Below are 27,442 nucleotides of genomic sequence, written 5' to 3' on the forward strand. Positions count from 1 at the left end.
ACTCCACATGAAGGCATAGTTTTCCTGCTGCCTATAGTTTTGATAGTACGATCTCAACACTCCGCTCACGGAACTAGCTTCGGCAGATTTCAGTGCAGATGTTTAATACTGGACCCCCTGTTGCCACAGAAAGCTTGTGGCATGTCCTCGTGTAGGTCCGTAGTTGGTAGAAGAGGTTGGCTGCAAGGCTGATGGTTGATGTTGTAGCTGCCAACCATTTGCTAGGGGAACGGTTGTTGTTGTTGTTCTATAGTTGTTGCTGTTGTTGCCCTCTGGTTGCTAGGGGAATGGTTGTTGTTTTGGTTACCTAGCTTTATGGTGACAGAAGACTCTCATACAGCTAGATAACCAAAGACAGCACCCAGCCCATGGTCACTGGAGTCGACTCGTGGTGGCCTCAATTTCTCAGCTGTTTCCCGCAGTTCTGTACACCTACGCATTCTCCTCCCCCTCCCCAGCTGTGCGGCACGTTACCTACCCGTGTGTAAAGTCTCTTGTAAAGACATCACCTGTCTACCTGTAAAGGGTCTTGTTAAGACGTATCACCTGTCCGAACCCCCAGACAGGTAACAGGTAAGAGACGCTCGCGCACGTGTACCTGCACACGGCTGCCGAGCGTCGGTGTCAATCAAAGTTTACGGTGGTTTATTACCGGCGGTTGCCTCAGCGTGGCGCTCTCACCCCCAGTTCTGTCACTTCTGCCTGTCACTAGCGGTAATCTGTGTCTTACTCAGGTAAGATTTAGCGCTATTAGCCGCCTCTGCCAACCGAGCAGCAGCCTGACTGTGCTATATTTAACTACTAACACGTCATCCGCGCGACTGAGCGGTGACCTCTGACCGACTGACGTGGTTAGGGGGTGCAACGACAGGAGACTAGACTACATCTCAGGACAGGAGACTTTCTCTCACTGTCCCTGCAGATCTACAGACATTAAGTATTCATATTGTAAACTTATTTATTTATTTATTATAAGACTCATCCATTTCAGAAAATGGAGGGGGAGACAAAGCAGGTGATCACTTACCTCTGCAAGTTGTCTCCCCCTTAACAAACAAAAAGCAACATATAAGAAATAAGAAAACTATACAAATTACCACTTTTAACAGTACTATTTACAGTGAAAATGTAAGCATGTAAATCATAACATATGTACAGGATAAGAAAACAATATAATGACAGAAAACTTACTATAGCTTATGCAACTACTGATGTTACTGGGAGGATTTGGGTTATTATCTGGATTGTAGGCTGATACCTGTAAAACTCATTACATTAACTCAATTCAACAAAGCAATAGCAGGAATACGAGATACGAAAGAAATTTAGAGTCATTTCAAGGCGTTATTTCCACCTTACTGACGCTTTGAACCCATGTCGGATTTTGAATAAAAACTAGCAGGGAACTTTCGACCTAATAATTCAATCTAACGCCATTGTAAAAAAAATGGCAAAAGTAACTAACCTTTATCAGCTATTACTACTGCCTGACACGTAAACTGGCAGAAGTAACTAACATTTATCATTTATTCCTTACTATTGCCTGACACGTTTTACTTCATAGTCACTTTTGAAGTTCCACCGACATGCAAACAGAAGAACATTTAGTACAACCTCTTTCCTGTGCAACATTGAAAAACTTGCCACTGGACCTACATCACAGCCGTAGCTATAGGCCTGCCTTAAGATCGATAAGTTATTTTTAGTTCGGCACCTTGTCACCACCTGGAGTCGAACCTGCGCGGAGGGATCTCCTGGGTAATGCCTACAGTATCAACCCTATCGGATGAGTCATGGATTACCGATGGACGGATGTCACAGGGAAGGAAGAACAGAGAGGACACACGCACACAATTTACACACACATGACACACACGTACACACACAGGACACACACACGCACAGGACACACACACACACAGGACACACACACGCACACAATTTACACACACACACACACACACACACAGGACACACACACAGGACCACATGATGGGCAGATCATCTCACTGCACTACCCGTGGACTCTAAAGCTTCTGAATGAAGTAAAGTTTGCAGGAAAGTGGGTGAAGGTTTTTGAGCTCACGTCACCATTCATGAAAACACTAGAAACCTCTGAATGAAGTCATGGATAGATGGATATGACAGGGACAGAAGAACAGGGGCGACTAACACACACGCACACACACAGGACACACACAGGACATATACACACACACACACACACACACACACACACACACACACACACAGAGGACACGCACACACAGGACACACACAGGACAAATATACACACATACACACACACACACACACAGAGGACACGCACACACAATTCACGCACACACAGGAATCACACACACAGGAAAAACACACACAGGACACACGTACAGGACATGCACACACGGGACCATGGGATGGCCTAGGTCAGCTCAAGATACTAGTCGTAGATACCCTAGAAACTTGTCAATAAAGTTAACTTAATAGGAAAGTGGGTGAAGGTTTGAGCCATGTACATGAATACACTAAAACTTTTGAATGAAGTAGGGTTCCCAGGAAAGTGAGGAAGGGTGGTTTCTAGACACACAGTAGAAAAACTTTACCTTCTAAACACACTAAGCTTTAACACTTTTCCTTCCTTGTCCAGTTACAAAGTTATAGAGGCAATTCCCTTTCCAGCAAACAGCTTATATCGGAAGCAATTTGTGCCCAATAAACAGTTTTCTAGTTGTCTTTACGTTTAGTTCTTTACTTATTGCTAAACGTTTGGATAGCGCTTTAATCACATAAAGTTCCCAACCTGTGACCAAATGGTCTAGGCATCCTGCCAGATCGCCCCTATGTGGAGACCTCTTCGTCCCGCCGGTCTTGTTATTCAAGTCTACCGTCCTCAGCATCCTGCAGTTAAGAAAAAAGAAGACATTAATATTGATGTTTTCTTCTCAAACTATAGGATACTAAGTTATCAAATAATCTTCAACACTGAAAAAAATCCATTCCAAGAAGAGCTGTGAATAGGTTACAAAGTGACAAATATACCCAGTGTCTATGGGTCAAAATGTTTCCATTATGATTTTGATGCGCGTTTGTGTGACCCTGCCACATCATCTTGTTTCAGAGTGTGAAGAACGTTTGACTTACTAGTTACTAGTTACAATCTATAATTAAGGTAGAAAGAACAACCCCTGCAAACTGAGAGGCGCTTATGAAGAACACTTCACCAGTAAGTACCCACCAAGGGAATACGTAACTTTTCTATCCAAGCTTTGAAATTTGGGTGCATCTCAATGAAAAAATGTGCCACGTTTAAACTTATATTCCAAACGGTAGATCTAAAAAAACTTGAAGAACAGAATTGGTAGGTGTGTTTTCCTGTGACAGTTGTAAACAGAGAAGATTGGCGTACCGTCTGAGCTTGGCCTTTTCTGTAGACAAACAGCGACAGTTAGTCGTGATCTGCGGCAGAAAGGGCACGGGTTGGTTATATCCGCGGGAAAATAGATCGACATGAGAATGTTAGACCTGACGGGGGAGGGGGAGCTAGGCGGCACAGCGTCGCAGTCCGCGGCACAGGGCACAGAGGTAACGGCGAGGTTTACCATTCGTTCATTCAACCTAGGGACCAACTGGGCTTACAGAAGGTTCCAACTACTCTTTCGAAATACATTTCTACCCAGTATTTTCTTTGGAGCCATCTCAAAATCAGTTTGTGAAGAAAAACATTTACCTTTGTTACCAGCAAACAAACACCCACTAAACTAGGAACCACTACCCAATGTAGCAGCTTTTAGCTGTCTCGTATAACAAAAGCAAATACCTATAGTAAACTTCAGACTTAGACATTAATTCACACAAATTACAACAGATCGTGTGGCTTAAGGTTTCATCCGAAATACCCAGTCCTAGAACCTACTGTGCAGAATGGTGTCACAGTGTGTACATACCCATGGCGTCCTAGCGACGGAGACGTCAGTCTTCCTGTCCTCTCCTGCTGTCACCGACACCCTCCTGCTCCGCGTGCGGGTCTGGTGAAGTTTCCCTGGTGTAACGCCGGAGATAAACGTCGAGGATTCCGACAGAAACACGTCCGTTGTAGTCGTTCCAGACGCGGTCGTACGTTGGAATTCCTCGGGCGGTGCATGTGGGTCGCGCCCCGCCACGGCAAACGTTCCACACGCCTTGCCCGTCTGTTAGGGATGGCTCTGATCAGTCTGTAGCGTTCCATTTACTCTGAGACCCACACAGATCCCAGCACCATGTCTGGTTTCAGCCGTGTCCGTCAGAGGCCCGGCCGGTGTGTTCTGTCGCCGTCGGGCGTGACCCAACTGTGACCCGGTGCGTCAGAAGAACCTCCCGACCCCCGTTATCTCTTCATCGTTCCTCCTCACGGCCATCCTGGTCCATCTACCTGCCGATGTCCTGCACCTGGCTACACCTGCGCGTGGACTTCACCTGTTCGCAGCTGGCTGCAGAGTAGCCACAGCCCACACCTGTGTGTGCCCGGCACTGCGCTGTGATCCGTAACGCTGTACACAGCAAGTGGGCGTTGCCCCTACGACAGGTCGGTCTGACGTTCTCACAAGGAAGATCGCTTCTCTAAGACGCTGAGTTTGCTCCTCAAGTCTCAACTAGGCCGGTTCGGGATGTAAGATCCTCCGAGAAGAAGCTCCCGCGCGTCCCTGAGGGGAAACCGTGTGCGGAAGAGGGCGCTGTCAGCAGGCTGCGTACTGTGTGGCGTCGATACTCCACTCTGTGTGTGTACAGACCATCCCGCCGCTCGGAACCTCGATCCTCAGACCTGCAAAACACAGAAAAGTTCTAGTATCCAGAGACAGGTGGATTTTCAGGCAAGAAAATGACGTAAAGCAGGAGGAAAGCCGGTTGTTTTGATAGGAGGTCACGCCGCTAGGAGCGGGGGGTCAGCGTGTCTGTCACCCCATATATTACAGGACGGCATTACGTAGTACGGGCAGCCGCGGGTAGCGGCAGGAGCGCAGCGCACACGTGAACGCAAATGTTGTTTACGGGATGCGTGGCAGCGGGCAAATGGTTTCGCGCGAGATGACCCACTTCCTAACCAGCCTTGGCGTTGGATTTCCTGGGCTCGTCGCGCGTGAGGAGAGCTCCTACTGGCCTGGTCTGTCCTTCTAGGGGAAGCGGTCAGCTGGGAGAAGAGACAGGAAGGGAAACACCCAAAAATATCCCAATGTGGTTGAGTCCGCGTATGTTACAGTTATAGCTCCAACTCGCCCTGTTCTGGCCGGCGCTGCTGTCAGTTATACACACACGAGCCACTTCCCGGCACTTCTACCCGCTTTGCCCCTACCGGTGCCCGGTGGCGGGAAGGGGTTCCCCCGTCAGGCCGGCCCGGGAAAGTTTGTGTCCCTGCCGACGGGAAACTACGGTACCTCCCGACCGGCGGCAGCCGCGCAACTGCATGCGCACAAACCACAGCGCGGGTCCCACCAGGGCCGGGCAGCGCCACCCGCGCGGTGGGGAGGGGAGGGTGCACCGGGCAGTCTCACAGTATCCTTGTACTGTCCTAACAACGTTATAACCCAACACCACTGACCTACGGATACATGATTCCTACATCTAACCTTAAGAACAGAACAGAACACCATCCATACCAACACGCTAAGCGCGCATTTCTAAACCGTTTCCTACATCCTCCCCTCTTCTTCAGTGGTTCGGCCTTAGTCATGTGAAAAGAGATATGACCCGCCGGGAACATGTATTTTCATTAGTTGTTGTTTTCGCTTGTCAATAATATTTCGTACCGTCTCTGCTGTTTTCTTGTGACCATGTCTTAGGACGTGCGAAGTGCGCGAACAGTCGCGAGCCTGGACTAGAGGACGGCACTCTGTAAGGACTGGATGGACGGTTTTCGTTTCGGCGCGATGCGGCAGCTTTTTTTCAGCAGGGCAAGTTTGTAAACAATTTTATCACGCCCGGTTTATTATCGATGACGTCGCGCACCATCATGCATGCGCCGTACGTGACATGCGTAACAGCGCAGAGCGAACACCAGCCGCGCAGAAGCGACATGAACCGGTTTCTGTACAAACACATAACCTGTTCTACAAAGTTCTCATTCGTGCTAATTTTGCCTTGTTATTAACTTAAATGGTAGTAAGAACGACAGTTTTTTGTGAAATCCTTTACTCAAGTAGCACTTTTGGGTTAACGAATCATGGTTCTTGACTTAAAGGCAAAAGTTAAGTTAACGATGCACCCTTACAACCTTTGATCAGACTGGCAGTAAGTTCATCAAAGTTTTGTTTTGTTTTTGCAAATTTGCCGGGCGGCTATTTGTAACATCTAACACAGTAACAGTTAATACTAGAAAAATTATACAGTTACTGCGAGATAACGTTGGTGGAAAAAGGAACTATTCTATTAATAAATGCCATGGAATACACTCTTAAAACCTTTGCAGAAAAAAAAAACTTTGTCATCAAGCTTTGTAATGGCCAAACACGTTACTAATAAAATGCAGAAGCTGCACCTAAAATCCAAATAAAACAAATTCACATTTTTCACGTTTCCTCAAGTTTTCTAATAGACGGTTCTGTGAACTACATAGATTATGTAAACAAAAGACATCGCTAATTATGTTCTACTTAGAATGATACTCTGACAAATGATCCGGCTACAATATAGAACAATATAGTTTTATAAGTTTCATATACGACTGAAAAAAGAATCACATGGCAACACTCTACTCTGTTGGTTCTGAATGAGTCCCATGGAGATACTGAAGCTGTAAGCAGTTCGTTCTGCGGCACATCCGCGTCGCTTTGTACGGGAAAATTAAGCAGTGATCAGCTGATCGTTGATGAATCAGTTAAACCTATGACCTAAGAGGGTAAAGTTCACCAGTTTTTAGTTTCAGCTCGATAAGGCGTTTTCATTGTCGCTGAGGTCGCATCTTCGTTTTTCAACTTTCTACCACTTAAAAAGGACTATAAAGGCAATGGAATACTACAGACATTGATGGGAAACTTCGTCCATGAGAACACCGAGATACTAGAACTAGGCGCACGGGGCAAGGCGCGATGGGCCCCGCCGGTTTGACGCGAGGAGCTCGGTATGTTGTTCAGAAGATTCCAACATTTTGTTTCCTATGAGTCTGCACAGGCCATAGCTAAACGTATGCTGAAGGTTTGAGCTGTAATCATTAGATCATTGAATCCATGATTCAACCAAGGCAGTAAAAACAACGATAGAAAGTTATAAGTGCGGCAATAGAATGGGAAACATTCCTTCAATTTGCTGTGATATTGACTTTGACTTTATCTGATTTGTAATACCACAATATAACGCGGTGTACCAGGCAGAGAATACTGGTGAATTCGTTTTAATAAGAGATCTAGCGGTGTAAAATAAGGACACACTTAGACAAACAACATTTTCGGGACTATTTGGTAGAGATTCTCAAAATTAGGTGAACTCGATAGATATGAAATAGAAATAGAAAAATAGTAGATAAGGTGTTCATTGATAAAGGCTACATGAGTTTGTTGTGCTACGGTCTTTAAGGTCATTTCGTGTCGCACACTACTACAATGTATCTTGAGAAAAAGTGTGCCCATCTTACACATCCGAGCTGTAGTAATCGTCTGTAAAACTATGAAATATATTGCTCCATAAGTTGACATGTATATTCGCAGGCATGTGCGCAAATATTGCTCAATGATGATTCCAAACTTCAAATACGCTGTAATAGGCTACTAAGCAGGAGCATTCTTACTTTCTTCTATCTTGTTTTGCTACGATGCTTTGGCGAGCAGTGAAGCCAATGCCAATTGCCAAGTCAAGAACATCAAATTGAAGGAAAGTTTGGTTACATATAAAGTTGCTGGTGGTGAATCATAGTCCGATGTTTCTAAACAAATTCATAAATTTTGAAATCGAATGTATTTACTTCAGTACAGGTCCACTTTTTCAATTGCTATCCTATTGTACCATTCGCCACATACACTATGCGGGATAGCAATAGTTAAAACACGTGTCTGGGAAATGATAGATATATTTCCTAAACCTATTTACCGGGATTGTAGGATTTACCTAGGACTTCTGTTAGTTTTGCATTAGAAAGACATGATCACCAATATTGCTCTGGTTTTGTGTCAACGCACGCAGAAGATTTCCTGGATCAAAACGTGTTTGTTTCTGTTAAACCAAAAAGCTCGACTTGATGAAGAAACTACACAGATACCCTTCCAAACATGTACAGTCTTCAGTAACTCCTAGGACTTATGTTAGTTTTTTTTATTGGAAAGGCATTCTTAGTACATTTTTGTAATGGCATAATGAACAATCATGCTGTTCTTTCGTGTCAACACACGCAGAAGGTTTCCTGGACCAAAACGTGTTTGTTTCTAGCTGATAAACCCAAATAAGTCGACTCTATGAAGAAACTACACTGATATCCTTACATACAATCTTATGTAACTCAAACATTCCTGTATTCCCGATAAGGCAGGAACCAGACCACTCTTCTATAATGCTAGGTTAAATCTTCCGTATATGGCACTGCGTTGTCATTTACTTTACGAGATGGAATACAACAGTGTAATCTTTAACACTTGCTTTCAATGCATGTGAAGTGCACAGGGCCCACTTTTCAGGGCTGTTTTATCTCATAGCATAACATAATTGTCTTTTTTTTCTAAACCTTGTCTAGCATCGAAAAGTACACATACTTCTCAGAAATGAAGCTAACATCGCACAACAGATATCATATCCAATAGTTCTTGTTCCAACTGCATGTGAACACAGGGTAAATGGTGTTAACGATAAATAAATCTATTTTGTATCGATGTCTGAAAAGTGGCCTTAACCTAAAAAGCTACTTATCGTCCGTGAGCTTTCATGATAAATATTGAACCAAATTAAAAGTGGACCTAAAGGCAAACCACAGATACAAGATATGCAGATACAGAGCAAAATGTCTAAATACTGGTCTAGTACTGTAGAAAAACTCAACTCCACAATACTCATTTACTCTCTTGAGACCTAAAACAGACAGATTCTCACTTCTGATGTTCTGTATGTCAAAAGTGGCAATTGAATATCATAACTCTACCACAAATGCGTGAGATTCACGTAAGAAGTTAACTATAGGAGTAGACAGAATCTAACTTTAGCTGTGGATTAAACTAAAATCAATTATTTCAGTTCTGTTTCGATGCCCAAGTTAGTTTGACAATGATGTGATGTGCTCGCTAACGCTTGTTCAATCCCCGCTGTGAATTAGTTTATCTATAGATGTATAAAAACAGAACCAAGTATCTAGAACATCTTTGTGATATCATCAACTTGAGACAGCTTCGCCATATTACAACCTCACAAAATAGACCAAGCATTAGTCTCAAGACCACATTCAACCCATCGTGCTTGTTGTGAAATAAGATTTTTTTACGTACTACAAAATGATATTGTCCTGTATGAAGAGATCTTCATACTACCCGTCTAGGGCAGGTATATGTACTTCTTCTACTAAGAAGGAACAACCGTACGTAAGATAGAAAGGATGCATTTATAGTATAGTCACATTTTAACGAATGTTTAGAAAAATAGCGAGATGTTTCTCTAAGTCACATTCAATACTTGTATTTTGTGGCGAGAACCGATCGTGATTTGACGGTCAGAAAACCGCACGTTACCGACCATACAATTAATGTTATAGAGTATCAAAGAGAAGCTAATCACATCAACTTCTGAATGTATCATAAGTCCAACCCTTGTGCATAGGTTGAACAGCTGTATTCTGCAATGTAAGTTTGTTGCTGCTTTGTGCTTATTTTTCTGTACTGCATCACGCTATCTGAAAGTGCTGCTACTGTAAACAAGATGGCAGACACGACAGTCAGACCTGTCTATTCTGATTATATTTGTCGCCCGTTTAGGTTTCACAAGGTTTCAGAAGGTCCGCTATTTCGGCCATAAACCAACTTAACTATATAATCTATTTTTTAACCATATATACATTTTCATTTTACACGTTGTTGATAGATAATCTCCCATTTTTAGTCGTTTAAGATAAGCATTGCGTATTTTCGTCAGACACACTTGTTGGGAGGGTTTGATACGACCAGTTCGTATGGACTGATGTACTATTAACAAACCATTTATATCAACCAGGTAAATATATCTTCACAAATGTGCATGCTTTTGTGTTGTTCATAAATCCAGATTGAATTTGTTTCCCTGTGTTCTTTTTATTTTGTCCAAACTGGTAGATTCTGTGTTGTTTTCGTTGCTAAAATGTGCTTTTCTACCTCCTCAAATAAAGCCATATTTTGTTATTTTTGTTCCATCCGTTTGCAAGTAGCATGTGAATAACGAAGAATCCACATTTATGCCACACTGGGCTTAGTACAGGTCACGACAGTACGTGTTGAAAGGTAAAAAAAACAAGGAACACTATCTAACATTAAAAACCAAAGAACAGATGTGTTTTTCGAAGGAAGGTTTGTCTAGCTATATAATGATGCTACTGCCAGAGTCAAAAGATGATTTAATCTGCAGAATGAATTGCACCTACAATTCAAAGGTCCCAGAAAACGTCCAGTAATAAAAGGCAAGACCTTTCACTATTGTTAGATATGATGTTATGTTTGTTGGTAGACACATTTTAACATCTACATTTGCAACGTCTACATTGCAAAACTAATAAGAACTAGGTGCATTGTTCGTCTGATAGACATCTTTTCTAAAGTACTTTTTCGTCAATGTCATTTTTATAACCATAGATGATGCTAAGTCAATTATCTGTTGGAATTTTGTAGTTCTCGATCAACTAGTTGAGTTAAGAAACTTAATATGTAACATGTTTTCTCAGAAAGGGTTGGAAACGATGGCTAAGGATTTCGTGACACAATCTCCAGTGCAAGTGGTCCTTAGGTTGCTTGGCAGTTTTTCTTCCTCATGCCGACTATCTACACTCAACTGTTTGATACGTGATATTGTAACGTTTACTCATAATGTTCGCCATTTTACCAGTTATATTTCAAGATACTACATATGTATACAAAAATATCTAAGAGTTCAAAACAGCAATTGCAACAAAGTATCAATGCTATGCATGTTACCTTGTTTATAAACAACTGTCAACATTTTGTAGCACCCTATACTTCCCAGTACTAGACTTGGAGAACAGGCACAAAATGTATTGAATGTAGACATGTAGCTAATACTTGCATTCTTATATTTTGTATCTTATCCTTCTACAAGACTATACACACAGTTCCTAGCAGCATGTATGACAATGCTACTAACATAAATAATATAAGTCGTGGACAATGCAGACATTTCTGTTAACTATAGATACAGCTATGCAAAGTATATCTTTCTTTCTACCCTACAGAATCTGCAAAGTCAAGCTCAGCAAACTGAACCACAAGAAAATGTCGTGCCAATTTTGTAACCCCTCCCCATCTGTCCTCCGTCTACATCTTTTTCTCAACATGTAAACTACATGTTTCTGTTTGTTACTATTGCTTTTACTCATTTCTTTGGTTTCTGCTCTATTCTGTCAAATGGATGACCAAACCACAGAAGGTTGGACATGTCTAAATTTGGACAATTGAGACAACTAAGTCTAAGAAAGACTAAGTTTCAGTGAGTATAAATATGTTGAGACAGTATTTGTGAAAAGTGGTATCACCTTATAGAGATTTTTGTACTATTTGCTAGCTTTTATCTCCAAGCTAATGATAATATCTGAACAAATATCTTCCATATAACTCGTTATATTACACTTATATTGTCTCAACAACTTCAGTCTTCATTGCAATTAGCAAAAGCAGAAACAGTTCTGCAACGATATGTCTGTAATGTTTGTGTTTACTAACTGAAGATGCTTCCGTCATATTCATGCTCTACTCATGAAAAATAGCCTCAAGAATACACATTTTGTGATCATTTATCAGTATGTGTTTTCATACATTTACTATTACATTTGGAAACGTTACATTTTCCCGTGCAAAACCTGCGTCAGAGTGAATTAAATTTTCCAAGTCGGTAGCATGAACCTAGCTGGTGTGTATTTTTCCTACCGCAGTGATTCATTTTGACAATGATATCAGATGGTTTGCCATAGTCATTTCAAAACAAGCTTCAACAGAACGTATCTGGAAGAAACAAATGCTTACAGACATCAACGATTTGTCCAGAATGGACAGCTATGTACAGACCATGTGTACGGGACATACTGGCTTACACCCTGTATACAAAATATCTTTACTCTGTACGGGTACCCTGTGTACTTGGGATATCAAGACTTCTAGACAGCTCTTCCTACCAGATACATTCGTTATTTTTATATACTTGTTGAGATAGACAATTTTATGATACCGTACAAGAGAACTAAAATGCACAGAAGAGACAGAGAAGAAAACAGAAGCGTTTCTGTGATTGTGCTAGGGGAAAGTTGTTCAGAATTTCTGTTGAAATGTTTATCTTGAATGGTGAATGTAAACTGATAGACCTTTGACTTTATATTACATGATTAAATCACCCTGTGTCTTTTGATATAACGTTATATTCTTCATTTTATGAGAGCACTGTTTACACAAACTTACTAGATGCACAAAATTTGTATATTTGAATGGATTTTCGCCAGTCGATTTACAGGGATCCGTTAGAAATCAGTTAGCTTCGACTAGCCTTAAGAGTAGTAAATAGATACGTATATTTTCTTGATGTTACATTATTTGACTTCTTTATAGTTATACATAAGCTACTTAAGTTAATCTTGAAGTTTGTTAAACTACTGGGTGTAGAAAATGTACATATTTGTAGCATAAGATGCGAAATGTTCAAAGAACAAGTCAGACTGGATGAAGAAAGGACAATTCGTGATGGGCACCTTGGTAGGCGATGTGTTACACTGCAAACGTTCCTCACACAGACGGAAAGGAGTAGACAACATTCCCTCCAACATTTGAATCTGATATGACCTTTTCCTACAGGGACGAACCCATGCAAGACCCAGTCTGGTGCGACTGAAGTGCTGCACAATATACTAAAAGAACATACGAAATGTTAACAAAAAACAAGCAGACTGGATGGAAAACGACCATTCGTATTGGACACTTTGGAAGGCAATGTCTACACTGTAAATGTCTCAAACGGTACAAACATTCACTCCACTTTTTGAATCTGGTGTGACGTCAACTTTTTCCAACAGGAGAGGAACTCAAAAAGCATGCAGGGCCCAGTCTTGTACCACTGAGACAAGTTGAAGACCCAATACAGTGCAGCAGAATATAACAGGTAAGGGAATGTTTTTCTCAAGTTCACTGCCATGTCCTGTAAACAACATCCTCTCTCTTGAACGTACCAACTGCGCTGCGACAGCATAGAGATGTTTACTGTGGAAGAGACTTGTCTAGATTGACGCAGACCCCATCCGTAACGTTTGTTCTATAAGACATTGTACCTAACTGGAGACAAACATTGTATTTTAGACCAGTTTTCCTGCAACAGAACATCGCAAATTTTAAGTAAAAGATATATTTAATAACTCCTAAAAGTAGGATAAAGTATGCGACAGTTTTTTTGGGGATCCACATCAAAATGTGTTTTCATTTGTGACTGATATTGACTTGGGCGCTTTTTGTACCCTTGTCTTTTGTGTTTTTAACCATACAATTCACAGTTGTAAACTAAAGCTCAGAAAATAAGCGGATCGAAGTAAAACCATACAACCTATCCATAGTTTGAAAGGTAGTTGTCGTGTTGCATGATGGATGAAAAAACAAAATGTCAGTACAGTGTCGACTACAAAATATTGATAAAAGTACTTTTTACACTGTCTCAGTATTAAGTATCAGTTTTAAAGTCTTCATCACCTCTAAATGTATATTATTTTGTAACATGACTAACCATAGTAGAAAGTCGACAAAAAAGGAAACGTCGCAATGTGGCGAGTTTGGGACATTGTCGTAACAACCGGATCAGAAAACAACTAGTCTCTACTGTATCAACTACAAGATATTAATAAAGGTACTTTTACCTCCTTACAAGTACCAGTTTAAAACTCACCCACCCTGGATATACTTAATGTTTTAACATGGCTAGCTATGGTAGGAATTCGACAGAAAAGACAGACAGCGTCTGATTTTAAAACGCTACCATCGCAATATGGCAACTTTGGGACAGAACAAGAGTCCGAGCAGAGCACCAGCTAGCCAGACAGCTAGTGCCAACACTACAGATGTATATCAACTGCCTTCATTCTGTTTTTCCGCTTTCAGTCCATCCTGGTAATACAGTGCTAACCTGAGAGCCAATTTGCCCGTAGAGCTTCATACACAGGCTACATTAGGGCTCGTAATTGGGGCTTCTACTGGAGGGATGGCTTCCCGTTCATGCGGCCATGGTGGCGATAGCTTTTATCCAGAGACTGTAGAGTGAACGATAGTGTACTACAACTCTACATTATAGTAGTTTAAAAAGGTCTTGGCTCGTTTGTGAGAGGCTGAGTTGAAGTAGTCCATTTGAAGAACAAAATAGTCCATTTGTAGATGTTGTGATACTGCCTACTATAGCTGAACATCACTCACCGGACTTACAGCTAACCGACACGATTTTATGAAGTTAGACCTGCCTAAATGATCTTACTTTTTGTAGTGTGAACTTGAAGCCTCATTTATGTCTCAACTGGTCGAAAAGTAAAGAAAAAGCGCGTTTTGGTGAATATAATGCAGTTTTGTTTCCAGAACAGTTGTCAGAAACCATGACGTGGATTCTTTTTATATCCAGTACGGATGCAGAATGTGTCATATTCAATATAAAATCAAGAAAAAATGAAAAATAACTACAAACAGATGTAAGGAAATATCTATATATGTATAACAAATCAAACTGTTCTAGATATCGACATTGAACCGTCAATCAAGCAACAGAAAAGAACAGAAATGAAATCAGGAGATACGTGTATGTCTTGAGCAGAGAAATGTACGGTGTGCACAGCTGTCTTCGTGTCAGGGTTAGGAAAAGGGCTAGGATAAAAATTCCCTGCTGCTTTTTATCTAATTTTCTTTGATCACAAAACAACCATAAGATACTGCATGATAAACCAATCCAACATCTCTAAAGTAAGGAAGGGAACTTCTGTAACGACGGAGTTTTGAACGCTGCAAATTAGGATTTGAGCCAACATACCGTACCCTCTATGAACATGTCGCCCTCTTACTATATGAAGGCCTCCTTTATTCTAGTGTCCATATACCAAGAAAATAAGCCAAACCTTGAACTTGGAAAATATTGCCATTATCATCGATAGGGCAATAGATGTTTCACAGGAAAATGTTGATGAAATAAGGATTTGTAGTAGAACCAGAGGACATGGAAGCGTTTCTTTTGTTGTTTGACGGAGCTGCGCAACGTTGTTCTTTGTTTGACCGTGTCGACGCTACACGGACCAAAGTCAAGTTCAAACTCAAAATCATGTAGGTATCTGATAATTTACCCCCAAATCCAAAAAATACCACAACAAATTGTTTATATGATATTTGTCTTCTACTTAGGAGGAAAACCAATGTGTGTGCAAATGAAAGCCTTACGGTATATGTGGAGTTTTGCACCAGGCTAATGACGATGCACAACAACACATCCATGTTCATCGGAAACTCAACAAGCAAAACATGCCAAGTCAAGTATCAAATGCTTCTCTTTATCCACTTTTCCTAAAGATAAAAAATATTCATACTTATAGCAAGGAGTACGTACCTAGGAAGCCATGCTGACGCCTACATGTCTACATTAGGTGTTCAGAACAGATATTATAAACCAGCCCTGCATGGCGGCGTGCCACAAACAAGCTGGCGTGAACTTGAACTACAATTGTGGTCGCTGCCTCTTACCTCCTCCCTATCCGTGAAACGGCGGGCAGAAAACCCACAAAAACCACATCATGATGTCTCCAACAACAGCGAAACTTTAATCCATTCTCTTGCACACCAACCTGAAACCACAGAACAATGGGGAACACAAATCGTTGTGCTCTGTTTGTGGTGTGATATCGCGCGCTGTGGTGTGGTTGGCCGTGCCGTGGTGCAGCGCCATTGTAGAAAGCCTCTCCATATCAGTGCTACTTCCTCTCGCCAGACGAAACTCACAAGTACCAGGTTTGTAGCCCTTAACTTGGCGTTTCCTGGAAGATCGTATTGAGACATAGGAGCTATATGTGTAGTTGTGATGATCCGGTGTATTGGCTTGTGGAAGAACAAGACATGAGGCCGAACCGTAAACAAGCCAGCTTCTGATAGTAGAGGCTGTACGAATACACGGGCACCTGTTCACTAAAACAGAACCTCGATACTTTCTCTTCTAAAGCAGAAAGGATTGGGTGTAAGAAAACAGATCTATCAGTAGATAGGTCTGTTTTCTTACATAATTTGTAGCCTTGATATGCTACATGTACTTGCTTTCTGTAGTGATGAGGCATACATTTCGTAGCAGAACAAGCGTCACTACGCTGCGACAACTATTGCAACATTTCACGTCCAAGTTGGGCAGGAACAGTAAAATGATGACAGAACCCGCAGCTGAAATGCCGTGTAAGGTACGATTCTGCAGCCGAAGTGGCATATTGCGGGTTTACGGGGTATCCCGGGCCTGTCCGTCCTTTGTTCGGCGCGCAGAGAGCACAGCTCCAGCGGGAAGACTGCGTGACACGTCCTGACCTTGGCAATGAGCTTGCACACAAAAGAGGGCAGATTTTCCGCGTCCTGTCGTCTTGCATCACATCAGTATCCTTTATTCAAACTTACTGTTTCAAAACCTGGCCAAATCTGCACGTTTAGACACATTCCTTTATTTGGATACAAGTTAACTTCTACTCTTACTACTGTACACTACTGAATTCATGCTCCACGTGTTTTGTGTGGTGTTTACTGTGTGGTATTTTCTCTTGAACAATATTTTTGACACAAATTGCAACATTTCCTATGTAGCGATGAATACCACATGACATCATCTTGTGAAAGCTGATCCGGTAAGGATTGTTACAGTATGAAGACTTCTATGTTTAGATACAACTTCCACTCTACTTGTACACTCAATTGAAGCTCCACGTGTTTTGACTGTGACTATGTAGCCTTTTTGACAGAATATTTTTGTCAGAAGTTGCAACATTTCCGATGTAACGATGATTCTCATCATCTTAGGATTGTTACAGTATGAAGGTTTTTATGTCTAGATACAAGTTATCTTTTACTCTACTTGTACACTGGTGAATTGAAGCCCCACGTGTTTTGACTGCCTCACTGTCTTCTATGTAGCCTCTTGGACAAAATATTTTTGTCACAAGTTGCAACATTTTCGATGTAACGATGATCTCCTCATGACATCATCAAGTGAAACCTGATATGGTGAAGATTGTCACAGTATGGAGACTTACAAACAACCAAACTCACGAACTCTCCAAACTGACTAGTTTGTCAACATGTTCTCTACACGCATTTAAAGTGAGGCAAAATTTGCAACAAATAATGTAACAGTTGTAAAAACTGGCAGTTATTTATCAGATTTAGTTACTGAAAACAATCCTGGCAGCCAGACATGTTTGCAACGTACAGAATATGTGGGGGAAAAGCTAAGCTACACGTTGTTTAATATGAAAGTTTGGTATGCTTTGCACTTTAGATTTTTGTCTTCGTTTTTGTTACGAAGACAAAACTCAGTTAATACATTTTGTACCAAAGCTTATTTGTCCACTACATGTTATATATCTACTGTAAGTATTGTTGAGTCTAGTAAAGCTGTTTGAATTTTAGTAGTGGTAGTTTGATTAAGTTGAATGTGATATTTTGAAATACAAACATGATATAGTGTTCATAACATTGCAACATTGGTCAGACTGGAAGTGATGTTCCACATATGCCAGGTATCATTTTGCATTTGCTTAGTTGCTTTTTGACTCGGATTACTGTTCAAAAGCTGTATAAAGAAATGTTTGGTGTCCTTAGTTTATCCTGGTTTTGCTCAGACGTTTTACAGGAACAAAACTGCAGAAGCAGATTTCGGTTCTGCTCTCTTCATGAGTCAAAATGTTGCTCGCAAAAGAACAGCCAAACCTTGCCGCGCGTTAAAACAAAATACAAGATTCATACAATTCATACAAATACATGTCGCCAAGTTTATGCGTTACATAAGTACAAAATGAATAAATTGTAAATGAATAGACAAACACAGAAGAAGTCCCCAGTCAAGAGTCATCCTGAGTTCCCTGAAGACAGACCACCATGTTTGACACAGGAAGGCAAGGAGAGAAGGCAAGGAAAATAACCAGTCTCTTGTCAAAACATCATCAGGATTTTAACCAAAATGCACCAAATGAGGCTGTGGAACCGTCCATCTACGGGTTGTTATCCTGTCCAAATGTATGTAATAGTTTGAATCTTCAAGTTGCCACCAAACATTCTAACAGCCAGAAGGCAGCAAACACATGAGCCAGTGGCTCACTGTTCACACTGGGGCTTGGATTTGTGTTTGACGTTCATTTCTGAGGACTAATTTCATAATTATGATAAAGTTAAGACAGCTTATAAACCATATCAACCATGTGATATGTTCAACGCAACTTTTGTGGTTTGTATCATCGCTGAGAAATCTGGATATTTTCTGTTAGAACGTATTCTGCACAGACGCCATCTTGCCGCCATCTTGTCCACTAGGGTTAGGTTGTAACAGGCTCTTCTCCTAGCCTTCCGTGTCAAACTGGACAGAAACAGACCCAAATTATCAAACTGTACATTAATGTGAATCCTCACCTGCAGTGTGAGGTGATGAGAAGACTGTAGATGATGTCAAACCTCCCCACGTCAGTAGGGGTGGAGATAATGTGGGTACGTGTGGGCTGTAGGATGTGGGAGAACCATCCCCTCCAACCTCTGTCTGCTGTGTCGTCTCCCCATCTTCTCTGGAGTTTATCTGTTTCTCTGACTCGGTGTATCATCTCCCTGTGTACAGAGAAAAATATCAGAGCTCATGTTACATTTATCTAGGATGTGTTCTTGGACCCTACCTATTGTTGAAGGTAAGAACGAGAGAACACGACTACATATAGACGCCTGATGGAGTTGTAATGCGCAAGATATGATGACAAGGTCTTCATTCTATGTACGAAAAATCGCCAGAAATCCTCAAATCATGCGAAAAATGAACTCTACTCTAGTACAAAGGGTACGCGATGCGAGATGATGCGAGAACAAAACTCCAGCTAACAACAAAGTGAACAACTTCGTTCACAAACACAAACGTTACAAGCCATGGTCTACCAGTTTTCTAATATTGCATATCTATATTGTCATGATGTTATATATGACAGGATAGGACTAAGATGAAGTTTATCTAAAAGAAGTCCTGTCAACGAACGAGGAAAGCTTCTTATGACATGAAGTTTCAAAGGGGGAGGGGGGCAGTTGTCACCCTACCTGATAGAACTGTACAGGTATAGTCTACTATTGTTGTCCATGTTGAAAACTAAACGCAAAATTGTCACGTTAGTCGGATGTATGTTAGTCATCAGTCGTTTGTTTATAAATGCAACAATTTGTGCGTAAAGGCAACATTGTAACAATCCAGAGAAGCGACAGGTCGTGTCTAACCCCGGGATGCCGTTAAACTTGTCCTGTCGACCTGGATCTAGTCCCTTCCATTCTGCTGCTACAAACGGCAGTTTCCACACACCAGCTCAGCACCGAGCGACGCTTAACAACGTGACAGCGGTCTGTACAAACGCTAGTGACTCCGTTTGTTGCCTGTTTTCTGTGAGAAGGCAAATAAAGTCGAAGAGACGGACAGCAGAACCAAGGTACTCAGACTCAGAGTAAAAGGACCTGAGGTTGGACCAAACAGTTACCACAATAGAAATACGTAAAACCATGGCCAGAGCTGCTCTACCAATCGTGCCGATTTCAGAATTTCCTGTAGTTTATCTTGGTTTAGCTCGAGGCTAGAAGCTGTTGTGCTGTGACACCGAGCGAAACAAAGGCAGAAGCGCACGATGTGGATGCGGCAGTGACATCGGTGACCTGCCACCTTATGCTCGGGAAGTGAAGCGTCCTAGCGTACCCTAGGCTCTGAATTCGAAGGACAGCGCACAATCACGGACAAACCTTTATCTGATAGGCCTTTGTCAGGATCGACTAGATTGGCAACTACCACTAAACAATGGGAGACGTGTTCAGGTGTTCTAGGGTTACTTCGTGAAAGCTGCACGTGCGTCTAGAAAACGCAAACATCGTAGTAAGTGATGCAGGCGATTTTCAGGGCGACGACCGAGCCTGGTCGTCATAAATTCCACATCTGGGGGAAAGTGGATCGTAGATGAAAATAAACATGGGCAGGAAAGCTGCTGTGATGATGAAATGACACATCCAGATAGCTAAGGATGCTAGACGTTTCCCATGACAGGTTTAAGATCGTCCCCGTGCGAGCGTCATCGCACCGCCCTACACCTGTCCTCGGAAACGGGTCAGCGTGTTCCCCGCAGAGCAACCTTTCATCCCACGGTGACGCTGACGCTCTCGCACAGAATGGAGCCGTGGCGTTACGGAGCTGCAGCAGAGATCCGCGACGTCGTGCCGTACCGCAGCCAGTCCGCCACTCGGCGGGACCAGGTGCCACTGGCCGCCGCAGAGGGCCCGATGTTGGTCCGCTACCGCAGCAGCTCGGCAAGGTGCGACCCGGGCGTGATGCGGAGATTTGCATAACGTACAGCACGGTAGGATCAGCCAATGGCGAGGTCAAGATCGGGTCGCGGCAAGAGGAGGGTGTTTCCGAGGAAGGGTTGTTGAGGGCGGCGTGGAGGCAGCTTCTCGTACAAGTGCTCCTCTTACGCGCTCACTCCCGAACCGCGCGGCGCCTCTTCACTCACTGAATGATGATGATGATGTAAAATGTTAATTTATGGAAGAACAGAGTTCGCCCATTCACCTTGGCAGGCGCGTGGGTGCTTCTGGGACATATTAGCATAAAAATTACCGGCGCTTCCTCTTCAAACAGCACCGGAGTGTACGAGTTTGACTCCGGTATGTAGAGTTGACGAGACTCGTTGTTTCTCCCGGAGCCGGTAAGGGGAGGTGTGAGAAGTTGTGTCGGCACGGGTGTGGTCAGGGCGCCGGCGAGCCTGCGTCACTCCCGTCGCCGACCTTCTGCGTCAACGCCTGGATCTGGACCAATCGCAGCCCGGTCCGCGCACCGGAAATAAAGCAGGGGGCATTCATCAACCGTGATGCGACACGGATTCACCGGAAATCAGCCGAGCACCGGGCAAAACTGACGTAAAACCGCACAGGAACAAGTTGCAGAGGAGGGCACAAGTATAGAACAAGCAGAAACTGTCATTTTCCCCTGATATGCTTTACATTTGGTTCGACCAACGTGGCTATAAAGTTTAGAATACCTCGGAAAGAGCAGTTATTCATACTGGTACTTTGGATACTTTAGATACTTTATAAGTCCATTAGCTAACAAACGAAATTTGTAAGCAGCTAATCTTCCTGTACATTAAACATACAGGCATAAGACATACAAACTAAAACTTTAGGGAAAGCTTAAAGGGTTTTTACTGCACCGAAGGGAAAGACTTGGTCCGTGGGAAAGAAAAGACTACAACCGGAAGTACCAAGATAAAAGAAACTTCAGTTTATATGACACATATACCTGGTCATGGAAGGGAATCGAACTTTTACACAAAGAAGAGTCACATTAAAAGTTTCACGTTTAAAAAAAGACAAAAAGTAGAAATGTCTTTGAAATTCAAACACAGCATATCTAGACTGTGGAGAATTTCAGAGTGATGAACAGAGGTAAGAATAACATGTCGTTTAATATCTTGGTCTAGATAAGAACTAAAAAAAACTCTGAAGCAACAGCAATGTCACTGTCAAAGGTAGTTACATTTGCATCGTGCGGACGCCATTTTGTTGACCTTTGATCCCACGAAAAATTAAATAACAAGTTAGATGACCTACTAAGGACCGGGGTCAATCTCTCACCTTCAGCACGGTTTACAATGAAAAACGAGAAATGAACAACTTTTTACTGCAACAAAGTTCTTTCGCGCCAATACTACTATCCAATAGAAAAAAATTTTGACCTCATGAAAAAGATTGATAAAGGAAAATAGGTGTGTACCGAGAGACCTACATATCGGACGCGCTTTTTATAGAAATTCTAAAAGCCTTTATATGTCTAGCATAAAGTAATTAGTATGGCAGACTTAAGCGGCTGAGCTGGATGGTCGAGTTCAGTAAGGAACAAAAACTGCCGAAATACTACATAATACTGTACTGTAGACTGAAGTTACAAAACTACTGGACTTACAGTAATGGAAGAACAGTTTTCCTTAACTTAAGTATATGGTTTTAGGTAGTTTTATAAGCTTGACTGAAATGGACCAAGGAATTCCACTTTACGATCATCAACAACAACCTACACGCGGAGATCAGATGTTAGTTATCACTCTGCATAAGAAAAAAGCACCAATATGTATCTAGGTACAGGTTTCTAAATATACAAAAAATATTTGAATCCTAGAAATGCTATCTTACAAACTTGAAACCTTTTGAGTTGGTTGACATGGCTAAAGGTGAAGATATGACCTGAAGTATGCAGAATATACGAGAAAGTTGCGATATCTGTACACTTCACAACTTTTACAAAATACATGCACTCCTTGTGTTAAATACATATTGGATTAGAAAACCACAGAATGAGCGCTGGACCGTTGGAAAAGTTTCGAATATCAAAAAAATATTTGAATCCTAAAATGCTATCTTACAAACTTTGAATCTAGTTGGTTGACATGGCTAAATGTGAAGATAGGACTTTAAGTATGCGGAACATACAAGAAAATTGCAATATCTGTACACAACTTAAACAAAATACAGTCGCTCCTGGAGTTAGGCCACAGCAAGTAAATTTTATGGATGACATCCTCCGCAGACTCCAAAATTAATGAGATAGGGCGAAAAAAAAACAAGGCGGGCCCAAAAAAACAAGACTCCTATATTTTCGAATTTTGATATCATAAGTCTTGTTAAACAAGAATTGAGGCGACGGAATATGATATCATGAGACCAACAGGTCTTTTATTCCTGTATTCAACCAATGAGGTTTCACATATGATATAAAACCTCTTCGATTTAATGTAAACATGTCCTTGTAGATGTGTATACATCTCAATAGACTAACTACAACAAATGCAGAAAAGAGCTTGTTGTACCATCATCTGAAGCAACTATACTGGGAATTCATATGCGATGAAACACCTTGTGTATACAGCTCAATCAACTAGACCCCCCTCCCATTATTCATACAATGTCCTTGCCAGAACAAATGCAGAAAACAGCTTGTTATTATACCATCATGGGCAGGAACTACACTGGGTATTCATATGCAATGAATCGAAACACCTTAGACTGTCAACATTAAACTGTTCTTGAAGATGTGCACGTGTAAACAGCTCAATTAACTAGAACAAACGCAGAAAACAGCTTGTCATACCATCATGGGCAGAAACTACACTGGGTATTCATATGCAATGAAACACCTTAAACTGTCAACGTTTACGACATATTTGCCAATTTTTGGCATGTTGACCACCGTCGGAGGGCAATGAAATTTCTTGTTTTTTATTTTGAAATCAGGCGAAAATTAATGAGCGCGCTGATGTCATCCATAAAAATTACTTGCTGTGGCCTTAAATACATATTTGATTAGAAAACCGCAAAATAAGCGCTGGACCGTTTAGGCCAGGTTCATAAGGGCTATTAGGTAGCAGAGCCCCCATCTCAGTAGCCCAGGGGCAGGCATTAGGGACAACAATCACTAATAACGGCACCGCACAGGGTTACAGCCGGCCGACCAGCCGCGGGCTGCCGCAAATGGGCACAAATAATCAGGTGTGCGGTGATCGGGGCGGGGTGGTAGCGGGAGAACCTGGCACGGAAACAACAGGCAGGGCTGGGGCCACGGCAAGCACCTGGGAGCCTTCGTGTTGTCGTGGTTCTGTATCACTGCTACCGTGTTGTTTTCGTGTTTTTATGGACTGCGTTTTCAGCAAATATGGCTGACTATCAGAACACGGTAGCACCTGGGAGGCTTCGTGGTTCTGTATAACAGATACCGTGTTGTTTTCGTGTTCTTATGGGCTGCGTTTTCAGCAAACATGGCTGACTATCAGAACACGGCATAGCAAAAAGGCCACAGTACACACGTACATACAAATAAAAAAAACACCCAAAATCTTTTATGAAGAGGTAAAAACTTTGTTATCGCGACCGTGTTGTTTCCGTGTTGTTAGGGACTGCGTTTTCAGCAAACATGGCCGACCATCAGAACACTGTAGCCTCCACCAGGCCCTCCTACGGGCGTATGGTTAGTAGAATTCGTCAGAAAAAAGCAATAATCTAATAACCAGTAGAGTCAGTCCACGGTGAAGATCACATTTCGCCCGCGTAGCCCGCAAATGAAACCCTGGCAAATATTCTCCCCATAGCCGGCGTAGTTAGTCTGGTAGAGACTAAGATCACGGCACAGCAAAAAGAAAACAGTACATACGTACATACAAATGAAAACAACATCTAATTTTTTTTCATGTAGAAGTAACAGTTTTGTCACTACTACCGTTAACAGTTCATCACACAATTTGGATGGCCGCGGGCACGATATCATTATCAGGTCTATCAGGACAGTGTCTGTTGTTTAGGAAAGATTTATGCATAAAATCTGAGACCTAGTCGTACAGATCAACTAAATCAGTCATGTGATGATTTCGGGATCATGTAAAATTTTTGTCTCGCAAAATTGGGACCTGATCCATCATTTGACATTTCGGACGATTGTTGCGTCTGTGCGCACTGCGACTTCACCATTGATACCTGCTCTGAGACAGTCCATGGCTGGGAACATAAACCACGAGTACGGTCCTGTCTGTTATCAGCAAATTTTGGTCTGAAAGATTCTTTATACATTTTGCCCATTGTCGGTCGCGATCGAGGAACGTTTGGGTAAACTACCGGGATGGAAGTCAGACCTGCACAGAATCAGGTAGACTCCTTGGCAGCTGTTATGCTGACAAAGACGCGCGGTTATCACTGAAACTTTTGACAACTTAAGTTACGACCCTGTCTGTTATCAGCAAGTTTTGGTCTAAAAGATTGTACAGTTTGCACATCGTCGGTTAGGAGACGTGTGGGGTGAACTACAGATCTAGAACTGAACGTGATAGGTCGGCACAGAATCAAGGAGTTTCCTTTGTAGCTTTCATGCTGACAAATACGCGCCGTTATCACTGAAACTTTTGACAACTTGTCCTTTAATCTTACCGACTGCTCCCCCATCCGTACGGAACTGTTCTCATCCTCATGACGCGCGTCCGTCCGCGGCGCACTTGACCGTGTGTCATGGCCGCCGTCCCCGCGCGCCGGGCCGGCATGACCCTCATCACACCCTCATCCCGGTGTTTAATCCCATTAATGACCCTTTCTGCCGCCCTGCTGAATCGTACGGGCCGTAATGTGGTTAGATGTCGTCTGCAGGTCCGTCAATCTGCGCGCACGGAGGCGAACGCCACCATATGGTACACGCAGGCGGGAAGGGAACTGCACATTTAGCGGAGGTAACTCCCCCCCCCCCTTCGCCTTCTGTCTGAAAAGTGGTTCAACATGTCAGAAAATAGCCCCTGGTGTTACTTTTATACGATTTAAAGCGCAAGTGAAGTGCATACAGGTTTGAGAACACGTTGCGGACGACGTAACAAACGTCCAAGGCCATCGACTCGGCTGAGTTGTACTTGAACTTCAGAGAGGCGAACATTTTTCCAAGCTCCGATCTCACATGAGGTGCCATGCTCGTATATCACATGCGAATGTGTACTGTTACTTTTGTAAAACTGTAGGCTTTCCTTCGTAAGTTCTGGAAGCCTGTGGGCTTGAGACCATTGTTAGTCACCGAGACTCTGCACGTGAACTTCACCGGGCCACATCGTGCAGCACCCCGCCTGTCAGCCCCCTGAACCCGGGTCTAAAAGCGTCGCTAAGAACCCACCTTTCTCCCGGGTACCACACGAGTCTACAGCAAACAGTAGTCTGTGGCCTTGATACAGCTTCCCAGTCCTCACCGGGACGAACTTTCTACTCCTTCGGGGCGAAATGCAGCCCCAGTCCGCCCGTCCTTGTATCGTTTTGCGGGAGTTTTCCGCGAAAGCGTCCTCCCTGCCCGGCTTGGCCTTCCACATGAGCATGACCTTTCCCATGGCCTAGCTGAAGGGGGCAGTGCCCTCACTTCCTTCTCATCAGCATATCCAGCATAATCATGTCTCTAGAACAAGGACACCTCTCCCCGGGATCATCAGGACCCGTATGTAAACACAACCTCAGGTATACAGGCTGGCCAACAGTCGTCACGATCAGAGCGGTTCTGTAGTGATGATGATGTGGAATAATCGCCCATGTCTGTGGTGAGGGTATGACCGTATGAGAGGCACATGATCACTCTAAGTTTCAACCTTCCCCACAAACGTCCAGTAACCAGGCAACGTCAGACGACAGAATGGTGACAGGAAAGTTCCTAAAAACATCTTTTAAAACAGCATAAAAAAACACGTTAATTTTTAAAACTACAAAAAAAAGTGGATTTTTGAATGACAAATCGAAGTTCATGGCCGCCCTTATGTCTGACCGTAACGCGGAGAACATTCAGTCACGCCGCGGCGCCCAGAGAAAAAGCGGGAAACGCGGACAGTGACGGATCAGCGGTGACAGTTGTGGGTAAATACAATCGTCGCGCCTCACGTGGACGTGATCACCAGTCTGCCCGACAATAGTGCCCATGTGTTACAGTTTCTGTGTTGTTGTTTGGAGGTGGTTAGAAGCAGGGCTGCATTACAAGGCGGCGGGCATCAGACCACCGGACAGATGGAACGTTCAGATTCCTGGTTGTTTCTGAATCATTGCGTCCTTTCTGCTCGGACGGAGTGTGTTCTCGTGCAGAAAATCCGCCAGTTAGGCAAACTTACAGTAAGCTCTGATGCGAAATTACATTACTGCAAGCCTGGCCCCCAAACTACTTACGATATGCCCTAAAGTTAGCTGGAATTCTGACGGAAAGTCGCGACATGTTGTTGAACTTTGAAAAGATTCATCTCGACTAAAATTTGTACAGTTACTTTCTGTTTAAAATGATCACAATTGCCATTTGTTGGTCACGCCGGAGCCGGGCCGTTACCATGGCAACTGACATGGCGTGGGCCGGTCCTGTGTGCGCCCACCCCGCCCGTCACAGCGCATCAGGGCCGGGTCGGGGTAAACTTGGCAAACACTCGACACTCTGCAGCCAGGCTTCCCACGTTCCCGGCCCCGCCGCACTGTTTATCTTGCGTTTTCCGCTAAACTTGTTCCGAAAACCCGGCTAAGTC

General features: G+C 42.9%; 1 protein-coding gene and 1 long non-coding RNA gene across 6 annotated transcripts in view; one reads left to right on the forward strand and one right to left on the reverse strand.

The window, feature by feature from the left end:
• Positions 1-23,729, forward strand: part of LOC136427150 (uncharacterized) — a 56,916-nt gene extending 33,187 nt beyond the window's left edge. The window contains exon 2 of the long non-coding RNA XR_010754377.1: positions 22,930-23,729. This is a non-coding gene — a long non-coding RNA (uncharacterized lncRNA). The remainder of the gene's footprint in view (positions 1-22,929) is intronic.
• Positions 1-27,442, reverse strand: part of LOC136427148 (uncharacterized) — a 64,893-nt gene that overhangs the window by 5,376 nt on the left and 32,075 nt on the right. For 2 of the 5 annotated variants that reach the window (XR_010754373.1, XM_066415907.1), the window contains exons 2-5: positions 18,789-18,977; positions 3,945-4,798; positions 3,407-3,456; positions 2,801-2,898 (exon numbers count right to left, since the gene is read on the reverse strand). Coding sequence is in view for 1 of the 5 variants with exons in the window: in XM_066415907.1 (XP_066272004.1) it covers positions 4,618-4,798; positions 18,789-18,977 (370 nt within the window). In the remaining 4 variants the exon portion in view is untranslated. Of the gene's footprint in view, positions 1-2,800; positions 2,899-3,406; positions 3,457-3,944; positions 4,799-5,286; positions 5,435-18,788; positions 18,978-19,625; positions 20,971-21,003; positions 21,143-27,442 lie in introns of those variants that run through there. The other 3 variants (XR_010754374.1, XR_010754375.1, XR_010754376.1) reach the window with 3 other exon arrangements.

This window comes from Branchiostoma lanceolatum, chromosome 2 (assembly GCF_035083965.1).
Source record: "Branchiostoma lanceolatum isolate klBraLanc5 chromosome 2, klBraLanc5.hap2, whole genome shotgun sequence".
In the NCBI taxonomy this organism is placed as follows: Eukaryota; Metazoa; Chordata; class Leptocardii; order Amphioxiformes; family Branchiostomatidae; genus Branchiostoma; species Branchiostoma lanceolatum.